At 46.9% G+C, this 14,561-nt stretch overlaps 1 protein-coding gene across 2 annotated transcripts in view; it reads right to left on the reverse strand.

Moving 5' to 3' along the window:
* Positions 1–14,561, reverse strand: part of LOC106594565 (formin-2) — a 38,904-nt gene that overhangs the window by 24,217 nt on the left and 126 nt on the right. For both annotated transcript variants that reach the window (XM_045711560.1, XM_045711561.1), the window contains exons 1-6: positions 14,346–14,561; positions 11,209–11,300; positions 10,752–10,881; positions 9,321–9,467; positions 8,901–8,960; positions 6,897–7,017 (exon numbers count right to left, since the gene is read on the reverse strand). The exon at positions 14,346–14,561 is cut by the window's right edge. In XM_045711560.1, the coding sequence (XP_045567516.1) occupies positions 6,897–7,017; positions 8,901–8,960; positions 9,321–9,467; positions 10,752–10,881; positions 11,209–11,282 (532 nt within the window). In that variant the 5' untranslated portion in view covers positions 11,283–11,300; positions 14,346–14,561. The remainder of the gene's footprint in view (positions 1–6,896; positions 7,018–8,900; positions 8,961–9,320; positions 9,468–10,751; positions 10,882–11,208; positions 11,301–14,345) is intronic.

Consider the following 14,561-nt stretch of genomic DNA (forward strand, 5'->3'; position numbering starts at 1 on the left):
GAAGCAGCACACCAGTTTTTTATGGGGAAAAAACAAAAAAAAAAACTTTGTTTTTCCTGAAGCCACGGTCCAATCCTGGAGAATCCACCGAGTACGACGTGCATAGCATCCTCATCCAGCCACGTTTCACTAAGACATTATATTGTTCAAGTTTCTCTGATAGACGACGCTCATCCGTCTTGTTATTGAGTGACTGGACATCGGCCAATAGAACGGAGGGGAGCGCCATTCGGTTCTCTTTGCTCGTGGAGCAAAGGATTATGGTTCAGGTATGAACAGATGAGTCGGAGATAAAGTCTAAATCAAGGTCAGTGATAATAATATAACTATTAAAAGATAAAAACAATACAAGTCACTAAAATGGTCAAGATGGGTTGGAAAACTTAAGATGTCGCCCTTCTCCGTCGGGACCATGTGACCCCCCCCCCTGTAATTAAAGTGTAAATGGTCTCTCCGGTGGTTGAGGCCCGAGGACAGGGGGAGAAACATTGTCTCAGCCCTGACAGAGCGATAGCTGCCTGCGATCAACATGTAGAATGTAGAACTTTATAAAAAGGTACAGCCGGCTACTGAAACACATTAGGTTGAATGAAGGCAACGAGGTCTAGCCACTCAAAACGTCCATCTACAGCCTGATAGTGTCTCTAAGAGCTAACTGACTCGAGTTAAGCACGGTGGCCATTTTGGCGGCATCTAGCACGGTGGCCATTTTGGCGGCATCTAGCACGGTGGCCATTTTGGCGGCATCTAGCACGGTGGCCATTTTGGCGGCATCTAGCATGGTGGCCATTTTGGCAACGAGCATGGCTGCTCTCCCTCTCCCGCTGTGTCCCAGATGGCACCCTATTCCCTATTCCCTATATAGTGCACTACTTTATACTACAGCCCTATTCCCTATATAGTGCACTACTTTATACTACAGCCCTATTCCCTATATAGTGCAACACTTTATACTACAGCCCTATTCCCTATATAGTGCAACACTTTATACTACAGCCCTATTCCCTATATAGTGCAACACTTTATACTACAGCCCTATATAGTGCACTACTTTATACTACAGCCCTATTCCCAATATAGTGCACTACTATATACACTACAGCCCTATTCCCTATATATAGTGCACTACAGCTCTATTCCCTATATATAATGCACTACTTTATACTACAGCCCTATTCCCTATATAGTGCACTACTTTATACTACAGCCCTATTCCCTAAATAGTACACTACTTTATACTACAGCCCTATATAGTGCACTACGTTATACTACAGCCCTATTGCCGGGTTTGGAGCGAGTAGTCGCACTTCGCTTCGCAGGTAATATTACATTTCATTACAACGGTTTGATTTGTTTGATCTGAGCAATTTTTTTTTAGCTAGCTACATAGCCGTCTTTGTATCAAAGATAATTGTGTAGTTTAGAGTAATTATCGAGGTTAGCTAGCCAGCTATTTTCGTCCTCCTCGACGCGTTCTCCTAACTTAGTCAACACTGCTAGCTAGCCAACTTCTACCGACTAGCAGCACTGTAGAAACTATTACATTACAACGGAACGACTTGATTAGTGTAGTGTTAGCTAGCTACATAGTTGTCTTTGCTGTCTTTGTATCTAAGATAATTGTGTAGTTTAGAGTAATTATCGAGGTTAGCTAGCCAGCCGCGCCGCGACGTCATTCTCCAGACTCCAGACTTAGTCAACACACCTAGTCATCATCAAACCCACTGCTAGCTAGCCAACCTTTACCGACTAGCAGCACTGTAGAAACTAATACATTACAACGGAACGATTTGACTAGTGCAGTGTTAGCTAGCTACATAGTTGTCTTTGTCATAGTTTGATAATTGTGTAGTTTAGAGTAATTATCGAGGTTAGCTAGCCAGCTATTTTCGTCCCCCGCGATGCCATTTTTCCAAACCTAGCCAACTATTACCGACGAGCAGCATTGTAGAAACTAAATACACAGTTCTGGGTGACTTTAACCTCCCCACGTCTACCTTTGACTCATTCCTCTCTGCCTCCTTTTTTCCACTCCTCTCCTCTTTTGACCTCACCCTCTCACCTTCCCCCCCTACTCACAAGGCAGGCAATACGCTTGACCTCATCGTTACTAGATGCTGTTCTTCCACTAATCTCATTGCAACTCCCCTCCAAGTCTCCGACCACTACCTTGTATCCTTTTCCCTCTCGCTCTCCTCCAACACTTCTCACTCTGCGCCATCGCAACCTTCGCTCTCTCTCTCTCCCGCTACTCTCTCCTCTTCCATCCTATCATCTCTTCCCTCTGCTCAAACCTTCTCCAACCTATCTCCTGATTCTGCCTCCTCAACCCTCCTCTCCTCCCTTTCTGCATCCTTTGACTCTCTATGTCCCCATTCCTCCAGGCCGGCTCGGTCCTCCCCTCCTGCTCCGTGGCTCGACGACTCATTGCGAGCTCACAGAACAGGGCTCTGGGCAGCCGAGCGGAAATGGAGGAAAACTCGCCTCCCTGCGGACCTGGCGTCCTTTCACTCCCTCCTCTCTACATTTTCCTCTTCTGTCTCTGCTGCTAAAGCCACTTTCTACCACTCTAAATTCCAAGCATCTGCCTCTAACCCTAGGAAGCTCTTTGCCACCTTCTCCTCCCTCCTGAATCCTCCTCCCCCCCCCCCTCCTCCCTCTCTGCGGATGACTTCATCAACCATTTTGAAAAGAAGGTCGACGACATCCGATACTCGTTTGTTAAGTCAAACGACACCGCTGGTCCTGCTCACACTGCCCTACCCTGTGCTTTGACCTCTTTCTCCCCCCTCTCTCCAGATGAAATCTTGCGTCTTGTGATGGCCGGCTGCCCAACAACCTGCCCGCTTGACCCTATCCCCTCCTCTCTTCTCCAGACCATTTCCGGAGACCTTCTCCCTTACCTCACCCCGCTCATCAACTCATCCTTGACCGCTGGCTACGTCCCTTCAATCTTCAAGAGAGCGAGAGTTGCACCCCTTCTGAAAAAACCTACACTCGATCCCTCCGATGTCAACAACTACAGACCAGTATCCCTTCTTTCTTTTCTCTCCAAAACTCTTGAATGTGCCGTCCTTGGCCAGCTCTCTTGCTATCTCTCTCAGAATTACCTTCTTGATCCAAATCAGTCAGGTTTCAAGACTGGTCATTCAACTGAGACTGCTCTTCTCTGTGTCACGGAGGCTCTCCGCACTGCTAAAGCTAACTCTCTCTCCTCTGCTCTCATCCTTCTAGACCCATCTGCTGCCTTTGATACTGTGAACCACCAGATCCTCCTCTCCACCCTCTCCGAGTTGGGCATTTCCGGCGCGGCCCACGCTTGGATTGCGTCCTTCCTACCAGGTGGCGTGGCGAGAATCTGTCTATGCACCACGTGCTCTCACCACTGGTGTCCCCCAGGGCTCTGTTCTAGGCCCTCTCCTATTCTCGCTATACACCAAGTCACTTGGCTCTGTCATATCCTCACATGGTCTCTATCATTGCTATGCAGACGACACTCAATTAATCTTCTCCTTTCCCCCTTCTGATAACCAGGTGGCGAATCGCATCTCTGCATGTCTGGCAGACATATCAGTGTGGATGACGGATCACCACCTCAAGCTGAACCTCGGCAAGACGGAGCTGCTTTTCCTCCCGGGGAAGGACTGCCCGTTCCATGATCTCGCCATCACGGTTGACAACTCCATTGTGTCCTCCTCCCAGAGTGCTAAGAACCTTGGCGTGACCCTGGACAACACCCTGTCGTTCTCCACTAACATCAAGGCGGTGACCCGATCCTGTAGGTTCATGCTCTACAACAGTCGCAGAGTACGATCCTGCCTCACACAGGAAGCGGCGCAGGTCCTAATCCAGGCACTTGTCATCTCCCGTCTGGATTACTGCAACTCGCTGTTGGCTGGGCTCCCTGCCTGTGCCATTAAACCCCTACAACTCATCCAGAACGCCGCAGCCCGTCTGGTGTTCAACCTTCCCAAGTTCTCTCACGTCACCCCGCTCCTCCACTCTCTCCACTGGCTTCCAGTTAAAGCTCGCATCCGCTACAAGACCATGGTGCTTGCCGACGGAGCCGTGAGGGGAACGGCACCTCCGTACCTTCAGGCTCTGATCAGTCCCTACACCCAAACGAGGGCACTGCGCTCATCCACCTCTGGCCTGCTGGCCCCCCTACCTCTGAGGAAGCACAGTTCCCTCTCAGCCCAGTCAAAACTGTTAGCTGCTCTGGCACCCCTATGGTGGAACAAGCTCCCTCACGACGCCAGGACAGCGAAGTCAATCACCACCTTCCGGAGACACCTGAAACCCCACCTCTTTAAGGAATACCTGGGATAGGATAAAGTAACCCTTCTAACCCCCCCCCCCCAAAAAAAGATTTAGATGCACTATTGTAAAGTGGTTGTTCCACTGGATATCATAAGGTGAATGCACCAATTTGTAAGTCGCTCTGGATAAGAGCGTCTGCTAAATGACTTAAATGTAAATGTAATAGTGCACTACTTTATACTACAGCCCTATTCCCTATATAGTGCACTACTTTATACTACAGCCCTATTCCCTATATATAGAGCACTACTTTATACTACAGCCCTATTCCCAATATAGTGCACTACTTTATACTACAGCCCTATTCCCAATATAGTGCACTACTCTATACTACAGCCCTATTCCCAATATAGTGCACTACTCTATACTGCAGCCCTATTCCCAATATAGTGCACTACTCTATACTGCAGCCCTATTCCCAATATAGTTCACTACTCTATACTGCAGCCCTATTACCTATGTAGTACACTACTCTATACTACAGCCCTATTCCCTATATAGGGATTCAACCAAGCTGGGATTCAACCAAGCTGTCAGAGTTCAGGGTAGGAACTAGGATGTGTTTATACACAACTCTCTCCTGCTTCCTCATATCATTTAATGAGCTGCTTGGAACCACATTAAACGAAGAGAAACGGAGAGAAATTGGCCCAATTACTCCACATGACCCTGATATGGTTATGCTCTGAAACAGGCCAGCCGCCCGCCCCCCGAAACAGGCCGCCCGCCCGCCCCCCGAAACAGGCCGGCCGCCCGCCCCCCGAAACAGGCCGCCTAGCTCTGAAACAGGCTGCTGCCCTGCCCTCTCCCTGGCCTGCGCGAGGGGCTCTGACAGCAGTCACCCCAGTGCTTTCTAGACGAGTCAGGTTTCATCTGGTGGATTGATAAAACAGACGTGTGGATTTAAAAAAAATCTAGCGGGAAGACGGTGAGAAGTCTTTTCTTTAAAAAAAATTTTTGAGAGAAAGAGAGAAAGGGAGCGAGTCACAGAGAGAGAGAGAGAGAGAAAGGGAGCGAGTCACAGAGAGAGAGAAAGGGAGCGAGTTACAGAGAGAGCGAGAGAAAGGGAGCGAGTTACAGAGAGAGCGAGAGAGAGCGAGAGAGAGAGGGAGCGAGTGACAGAGTGACCTTGAAAAAGAGAGAACGATCTGTTTACCATTTCCAATGTGTTAACAACTTCCAGCCTTCTAAATGCTTGACCTTCAGGAAAATGACTTGTAGTTAACACACTGTGTTCAAAGCCCTGTTCTCTGCCAGTGCTGTACACTACATTTACATCAATATTTACACATGGAAGTGGAGTCCTTTTGTCTGAAGCTCCCTGGATAATTTGAATAATAATTCAAGCAACCCCTGTATGATGAGCAATCACGAGAACAAGGTAACGGTCAAACAGAGAAAGGGCCTACAGAGAAATACACAGGTATGGTGAAGGATTAGGCTTTTCAGAGAGGGAGGGGTAGAGGGCATAGAAGAGACAGGGAGGGGTAGAGGGCCTAGGAGAGGCAGGGAGGGATAGAGGGCCTAGGAGAGGCAGGGAGGGGTAGAGGGCCTAGGAGAGGCAGGGGGGTAGAGGGCCAAGGAGAGGCAGGGGGTAGAGGGCCTAGGAGAGGCAGGGGGCCTAGGAGAGGTAGTAGGTAACGTCTAGGAGCAACAACGGCTCAGGCGCGAAGTGGTAGGCCACAAAAGCTCACAGAATGGGACCGCAGAGTGCTGAAGCGCGTAAAAATGATCTGTCCTCAGTTGAAACACTCACTACAGCGTTCCAAACTGCCTCTGGAAACAACGTCAGCACAATAACTGTTGGCCGGGAGCGTCACCAAATGGGTTTCCATGGCCGAGCAGCCGCACACAAGCCTAAGATCACCATGCGCAATGCCAAGAGTTGGGTGGAATGGTGTAAAGCTCGCCGCCATTGGACTCTGGAGCAGTGGAAACGCGTTCTCTGGAGTGATGAATCACGCTTCACCATCTGGCAGTCCGACGGATGAATCTGGGTTTGGCAGATGCTAGGAGAACGTTACCTGCCCCGAATGCATAGTTCCAACTGTAAAGTTTGGTGGAGGAGGAATAATGGTCAGGGGCCGTTTTTCATGTGTTTTTTTAGGCTCTTAGTTCCACTGAAGGGAAATCTTAACGCTACAGCATACAATGACATCGAACACCTTTGGGATGAATTGGAACGCCGACTGCGAGCCAGGCCTAAATCGCCCAACATCAGTGCCTGACTTAAATGATTGAGGCTGAATGGAAGCAAGTCCCCTCTCGGCAATGTTCCAACATCTAGTGGAAAGCCTTCCCAGAAGAGTGGAGGCTGTTATAGAAGCAAAGGGGGGACCAACTCCATATTAATGCAGATGATTTTGGAATGAGATGTTCAACGAGCAGGTGTCCACATCCTTTTGTTAATGTAGTGTATCTGTGACCAACAGAAGCATATGTTATCCCAGTCATGTTAAATCCATAGATTAGGGCCTAATTAATTTATTTCAATTGACTGATTTCCTTGTATGAACTGTAACTCAGTAAAAATGTTGAAATTGATGCGTTTATATATTTTGGTTCAGTACAGTTACCTCGGAGGTCCTTCTTTAACTTGGTCAGGTCCTTCTGAAAGTCCTCAAACTTCATCTGTGAAGCCTGGAACAGATCCTGGGGCTCAGGGAGAGGGTAGAGGCACGTCTCCCTGCCGGCATCCTGAGAATACATGACATGACCTTTGTCCTTAGAGAACAGAGTATTAGACACATCAGCGGGGTTAGGGTAGTAACAGAGTTAGATCATGTAGAGTGGGTTAGGGTAGTAATTTACTATTTTCAACAGTGTAAAATAATACCGAAGACATCAAAACTATGAAACACATATGGAATCGTGTAGTAACCAAAAAAAAAGTGTTAAACAAATCCAAATATATTTTAGAATCTTCAAAGCAGCCACCCTTTGCCTTGATGACAGCTTTGCACACTCTTGGCATTCTCTCAACCAGCTTCATGAGGAATGCTTTTCCAACAGTCTTGAAGGAGTTCTCACATATGCTGAGCTGTTGGCTGTTTTTCCTTCACTCTGCAGTCCGACTCATCCCAAGCCATCTCAATTGGGTTGAGGTCAGGTGATTGTGGATGCAGCACTCCATATCTCTCCTTCTTAGTCAAATATCCCTTACACAGCCTGGAGGTGTGTTGGGTCACTGTCATGTTGAAAAACAAATGATAAGACCAAACGAGATGAGATGGCGTATTGCTGCACAACGCTGTGGTAGCCATGCTGGATAAGTGTGCCTTGAATTCTAAATAAATCAGTGTCACCAGCAAAGCACACCCACACCACCTCCTCCATGCTTCACGGTGGGAACCACACATGCAGAGATCATCCGTTCACCTACTCTGCATGTCACAAAGATGGTGGTTGGAACCAAAAATCTCAAATTTTGACTCATCACACCAAAGGACAGATTTCCACCGATCTAAGGTCCATTGCTCGTATTTCTTGGCCCAAGCAAGTCTCTTCTTCTTATTGGTGTCCTTTAGTAGTGGTTTCTTTGCAGCAATTCAACCATGAAGGCCTGATTCACACAGTCCCCTCTGAACAGTTGATGAAACTTTCAATTGACTGACCTTCATGTCTTAAAGTAATGATGTACTGTTGCTTGTCTTTGCTTATTTGAGCTGTTCTTGCCACAACATGGACTTGGTCTTTTGCCAAATAGGCCTATCTTCTGTATACCACCCCTAACTGGTCACAACACAACTGATTGGCTCAAACGTATTAAAGAAATTCCACAAATTAACTTTTAACAAGGCACACCTGTTAATTGAAATGCATTCCATGAAGCTGGTTGAGAGAATGCCAAGAGTGTGCAAAGGGTGGCTACTTTGAAGGATTTCAAATATAAAATATATTTTGATCTGTTTAACACTTTTTTGGTTACTACATGATTCCATAGATGTTATTTCATAGTTTTGATGTCTTCACTATTATTCTACAATGTAGAAAATAGTCAAAATAAAGAAAAAAAACCTTGAATAAGTAGGTGTGTCCAAACGTTTGACCGGGCTTCGCCTCGCTCAACGCCTTACCGGGCTTCGCCTCGCTAAACGCCTTACCGGGCTTCGCCTAGCTAAACGCCTTACCGGGCTTCGCCTAGCTAAACGCCTTACCGGGCTTCGCCTAGCTAAACGCCTTACCGGGCTTCGCCTAGCTAAACGCCTTACCGGGCTTCGCCTAGCTAAGCGCCTTACCGGGCTTCGCCTAGCTAAGCGCCTTACCGGGCTTCGCCTAGCTAAACGCCTTACCGGGCTTCGCCTAGCTAAACGCCTTACCGGGCTTCGCCTGGCTAAACGCCTTACCGGGCTTCGCCTAGCTAAACGCCTTACCGGGCTTCGCCTAGCTAAACGCCTTACTGGGCTTCGTCTAGCTAAACGCCTTACCGGGCTTCGCCTAGCTAAACACCTTACCGGGCATTAGTTACCACTGAGGGAAAATAAATACAATTTAAAAAGGTCAAGTCCTGGTCTTCCCTGTGCCAAGACAGAAGAGAGTGATTAGAACAGGATTCAGAATAAACAGGATATCCAACGTACCTCGTCAAAGTGTCTCAGATAGTAAGCAACTATGTAGGACAACAGACTCCGTGTGTTATCCTGTCAAAAGGAGGAAAGACAAAAATAAAATGAGCTTCAGTTCATGGAATTCATGTTTGGTTTTTATGACACTTTCTCACACAAAGTGTTCTGCAAAGCTTTTACAAAATTAATATATAGAGATTATAATCCACATCTGTATCATCAAAAGACATGGTAGGAACAGTAACTACAGTCTTCCAGCACAATATAAAACCCTGACAAAATAGACAGCCATGTTCGACAGTGTAACTAGAGGTATAACTAAAAGCTGGGTGCCAAATGGCTCTCTATTGCCTATAGATTGGACTACTGTTGACCAGATGGACTCTACATTAGGGAATAGGGTGCAGGTCCTAGTGCCCTAGTAGTGTCACTCACACTGCTCTTCACATCCTTCAGCTTGGGCAGGATATCCAGGTTAAAGCCGTCAGCCTGTCCTCTGGTTCGGTTGCCACCATTCATGAAGTTACCAAAGGCCAAGACCAGACCCAGCACCTGCATCACACACTGGCCACTCTGCAAGGTCTGGAGAGGAGGGAGGGGGACAGACGGAGACAGAGAGAAGGGAGGGGGACAGACGGAGACAGAGAGAAGGGAGGGGGACAGACAGGAGAGATGGAGACATAGAGAAGGGGGGGACAGACAGGAGAGATGGAGACAGAGAGAAGGGGGGGACAGACAGGAGAGATGGAGACAGAGAGAAGGGGGGGACACAGACAGGAGAGATGGAGACAGAGAGAAGGGGGGGGACAGACAGGAGAGATGGAGACAGAGAGAAGGGGGGGGACAGACAGGAGAGATGGAGACAGAGAGAAGGGGGGGGACACAGACAGGAGAGATGGAGACAGAGAGAAGGGGGGGGACACAGACAGGAGAGATGGAGACAGAGAGAAGGGGGGGACACAGACAGGAGAGATGGAGACAGAGAGAAGGGGGGGACACAGACAGGAGAGATGGAGACAGAGAGAAGGGGGGGGACAGACAGGAGAGATGGAGACAGAGAGAAGGGGGGGACACAGACAGGAGAGATGGAGACAGAGAGAAGGGGGGGGACACAGACAGGAGAGATGGAGACAGAGAGAAGTGGGGGGACACAGACAGGAGAGATGGAGACAGAGAGAAGGGGGGGACAGACAGGAGAGATGGAGACAGACAGAAGGGGGAGACAGACATTCACCAGGCTTCAACATAAACTGTTCTCTGAACACACTTCATCCAGAACGGCTGTTAATATCAAGCTATGCCCATGTTCCCGTTTAAAACAACTTCCACAGTGGAAGGACTGAGACGGTATTTACTCAGTAATACGATAGTGTCTGGTAAAACTGTCCAGAGGACAAATCCTTAGCAAACCACCTCTGATTTCTACTGAGGTGAGAGACACAGACAGGTCTATACGCACACACACATACCAAAACACGTCACAATCAATTAAATCAAACTTATTTATAAAGCCATTTTTTACAATCAGTCGATATCTCAAAGTGCTGTACAGAAACCCAGCCTAAAACCCCAAACAGCAAGTAATGCAGGTGTAGAAGCACGGTGGCTAGGAAAAACTCCCTAGAAAAGGCCAGAACCCTAGGAAGAAACCTAGAGAGGAACCAGGCTAAGAGGGGGTGGCTAAGAAAAACTCCCTAGAAAGGCCAGAACCTAGGAAGAAACCTAGAGAGGAACCAGGCAGTGAGGGGTGGCCAGTCCTCTTCTGGCTGTGCCGGGTGGAGATTATAACAGAACATGACCAAGATGTTCAAACGTTCATAGATGACCAGCAGGGTCAGATAATAATTGGCACACCCACAGACTCACCGTGCACACTCTCTGCAGGATGTCCAGTTTGCGCAGGATAGAGGAGATCCATTCAGAGAAGGTGGACTGAAACAGGATACAGAACACCCGGCCTGAGAAGTTGGGGATCTGATGTAACTGGAATAGGAACCTGGAATAGGAAGGAGACAAGAGATTGAAGGATGGGTTTGAGGCTACCACTTCATGGCGTAACTGGAACAAGAACCTGGAATAGGAGGAGACGAGATCGAAGGATGGGTTTGAGGCTACCATTTCATGGTGTAACTGGAACAAGAACCTGGAATAGGAGGAGATGAGATTGAAGGATGGGTTTGAGGCTACCATTTCACGATGTAACTGGAACAAGAACCTGGAATAGGAGGAGACAAGAGATCGAAGGATGGGTTGAAGTCATTTTCTACCTTTTTTGAACATGATTGGTTGTTTGAGTAATTGACTGATCCTCTAGGAAACCTACTGTTCAGGTTTGTCCAGTGGTTTGGCGTTGTCCTTGTCTTTAGATGACTTGATGTGCTTATCGATCTTCTCCATCTCATCCTGCTGTGCTCTCTGGAAAGACAACATGATCAGCTTAGACACGACATACACACACACATACATACATCCGATTAGTTCGACACCACTCTCAAATTTAGAGATTCAAATGTGTGCTCATCACATATTCTCTAATTTCCAAGAATTCAGAGCAGTGACGTCAAAGACCACAATATGAAAACTGTGTTCAGCATTCATAGCAGTAGTACTGTAGTAGTAGTCGTAGTACTACTACTGTAGTGGTGAAATATTACTGAAATAGTACACTACTACTGCAGAAGTACTAGTATTTCAGTAGTAGTAGTACTAGTATTTCAGTAGTACTAGTATTTCAGTAGTACTAGTACTAGTAGTAGTAGTAGTAGTAGTAGTAGTAGTAGTGAAATACTACACTACTACTGCAGAAGTACTACTGCTATTAAACCACTACAGTAGTAGTATTTCAGTAGTAGTATTTCACCACTACAGTAGTTTAATAGTAGTATGTTATTCTGGTACATGGAATCAGACCCTTGTTTACATGGAAAACTAACAAGTGTCTCCTAAACTGGTGGTGCCTTGAGGAAAACCAAACCAAGAAAACACAAAAGCCACACTGTCTAAAACATTTCCTCCACTTGCATTTTACATTTGAGTCATTTAGCAGATGCTCTGATTCAGAGTTATTTACAGTTAGTGAGTCATTTAGCAGACGCTCTGATCCAGAGTCACTTCCAGTTAGTGAGTCATTTAGCAGACTCTCTGATCCAGGGTCACTTACAGTTAGTGAGTCATTTAGCAGACTCTCTGATCCAGGGTCATTTACAGTTAGTGAGTCATTTAGCAGACTCTCTGATCCAGAGTCATTTACAGTTAGTGAGTCATTTAGCAGACGCTCTGATCCAGAGTCATTTAGCAGACGCTCTGATCCAGAGTCATTTACAGTTAGTGAGTCATTTAGCAGATGCTCTAATCCAGAGTCACTTCCAGTTAGTGAGTCATTTAGCAGACTCTCTGATCCAGAGCCACTTACAAGCGCAATTAGGGTTAAGTGCCTTGCTCAAGGGCAGACAGATTGTTCACCTAGTCGGCTCGGGGATTCAAGCCACCGACCTTTCGTTTACTGGCCCACTGCTCTTAACCACTAGGCTGCATGCCACCCACATACTGTTCTACTGGGATTAACCCCTAAATTACTCAACATTTGGGGTTGTGGAACAATGTCAAAAAAGGGCCAATTTTACCAGGGGCTTCTGGGACTGCGATGCCCCCTCTGACTGACACTCAAGTTAACCATGGGAAATTGCACAGCGTGTGTTTAAAATGCTCAGTAATATTTGCGCTGAGAACTTATTCTAAAAGACCAACTCACTGTATATGCATCAGAACGTAGCGTATTCAAGCAGCTAGGATGGCATTTATTGTCATGACTCTTGCCTTGGAGGCAGTTCTGCAGAGTGGTCACTAACTGGCACAGCCACAAAGTCATAAAAATCTGTTTTAACTTAAACCACACTGCTAACCTTAATGCCTAAGCCAAACATGTTTTTTTTACGATGTACCGTAGCCAATTTTGACTTTGCAGCTGCCCCATCGCTCAGTTCTGCCTCCAGGGCAAGATTCATGCCAATAAAATGTCAACCTGCATATACAAACATCAGCACATCAGCCGATACAACATCGACAAATCAACTCAACGTTGGTTATCGTTGTCCATCGTGCCGGATTATCATTTATATAGGGTAACGTTCAATGAATAAAACGACACAAAGCTGGTGAGTGAATCTCTCCAAAACGTTCCTAGATATAAAGATATTAAACATGGCAGCAGTTGAGAACCATCCACAGAATTAACACCTTGGGTAAACAACCCTGGGTAAACACCCTTGGGTAAACACCCTGGGTAAACAACCCCTCCTCCCTCCTTTCAGTTCCACATCAAAAAGACGACACAGCCAGATGTCCAGACAGACGCCATCTTTAACCATTTCTAATGCTTACAATAAGACGTCTGATCAAAGAGGAAGAAGGAACCACAGACAAATCAGTGAGAAGGAAATAAAAACATGGAGGAATGAAGGCCTGCCGAGTGGCGCAGGGGAGGGGTCTAAAGACACTACAATCTCAGTGCTTGGAGGCGTCACTACAGACATCCTGGTTCGAATCCAGGGTCCCGTAGGGAGGCGCACAATTGACCCAGCGTGTTCCGGGTTTGGCCGTCATTGTAAATAAGAATTTGTTCTTAACTGACTTGCATAGTTAAATAAAAAGGTTAAATAAAAATAAATGAAGTGATTGAACACCATTATGGTTGCCTCCCAAATGGCACCCTATAGTGCACTACTTTAGACCAGAGCCCTATGGCTCCCTATTCCCTATATATATATAGTGCACTACTTTAGACCAGAGCCCTATGGCTCCCTATTCCCTATATATAGTGCACTACTTTAGACCAGAGCCCTATGGCACCCTATTCCCTATATAGTGCACTACTTTAGACCAGAGCCCAGAGTCGTAGTCATGAAAAATAGTGCACTGTATAGGGAATAGGGAGCCATAGGGCTCTGGTCTAAAGTAGTGCACTGTATACTCACCCTTCCCGGATGGCTACAAGGCCTGAAGCAACCAGAACCCATTGTTCTAACAAGGCCTGAAGCAACCAGAACCCATTGCTCTAACAAGGCCTGAAGCAACCAGAACCCATTGCTCTAACAAGGCCTGAAGCAACCAGAACCCATTGCGCTAACAAGGCCTGAAGCAACCAGAACCCATTGCGCTAACAAGGCCTGAACAAAGTGATACTGTAAATAAATTATTTCTTACAAAGCCTCTTCTGTTTCTTACTGAACAGCCGTTGGTGAATGAGATCTATAGTGATATGCCAGGTACTGTGGCCAGAACTAAGAGGAGTCCATTATAGCCTGGATACATGACATTGACAGCCAACAATAAGACTAAGGCCAGGATTCAAACCAACACAGATTAGCCACACAGTGTGATGCTCATTTATTTGCATGTGTTTGAATCCTGGCCCAAGACACACCTTCCTTTGGACTCAGGGATGAGAGATCAGAGCCTTACATTTTCATAGAGGGCTTGTAGAGTCTCCAGGTCCACCACAGTATTGTCCAGGTTCAGGATGGCTGGAAGGGACAGAACACAGTGAGCGGTTATTGAGCATGGCTGGAAGCGACAGAACAGTGAGCGGTTATAGAAGATGGCTGGAAGGGACAGAACACAGTGAGCGGTTATAGAGGATGGCTGGAAGGGACAGAACACAGTGAGTGGTTATAGAGG

This window comes from Salmo salar, unplaced genomic scaffold, assembly GCF_905237065.1.
Source record: "Salmo salar unplaced genomic scaffold, Ssal_v3.1, whole genome shotgun sequence".
Taxonomy (NCBI): Eukaryota; Metazoa; Chordata; class Actinopteri; order Salmoniformes; family Salmonidae; genus Salmo; species Salmo salar.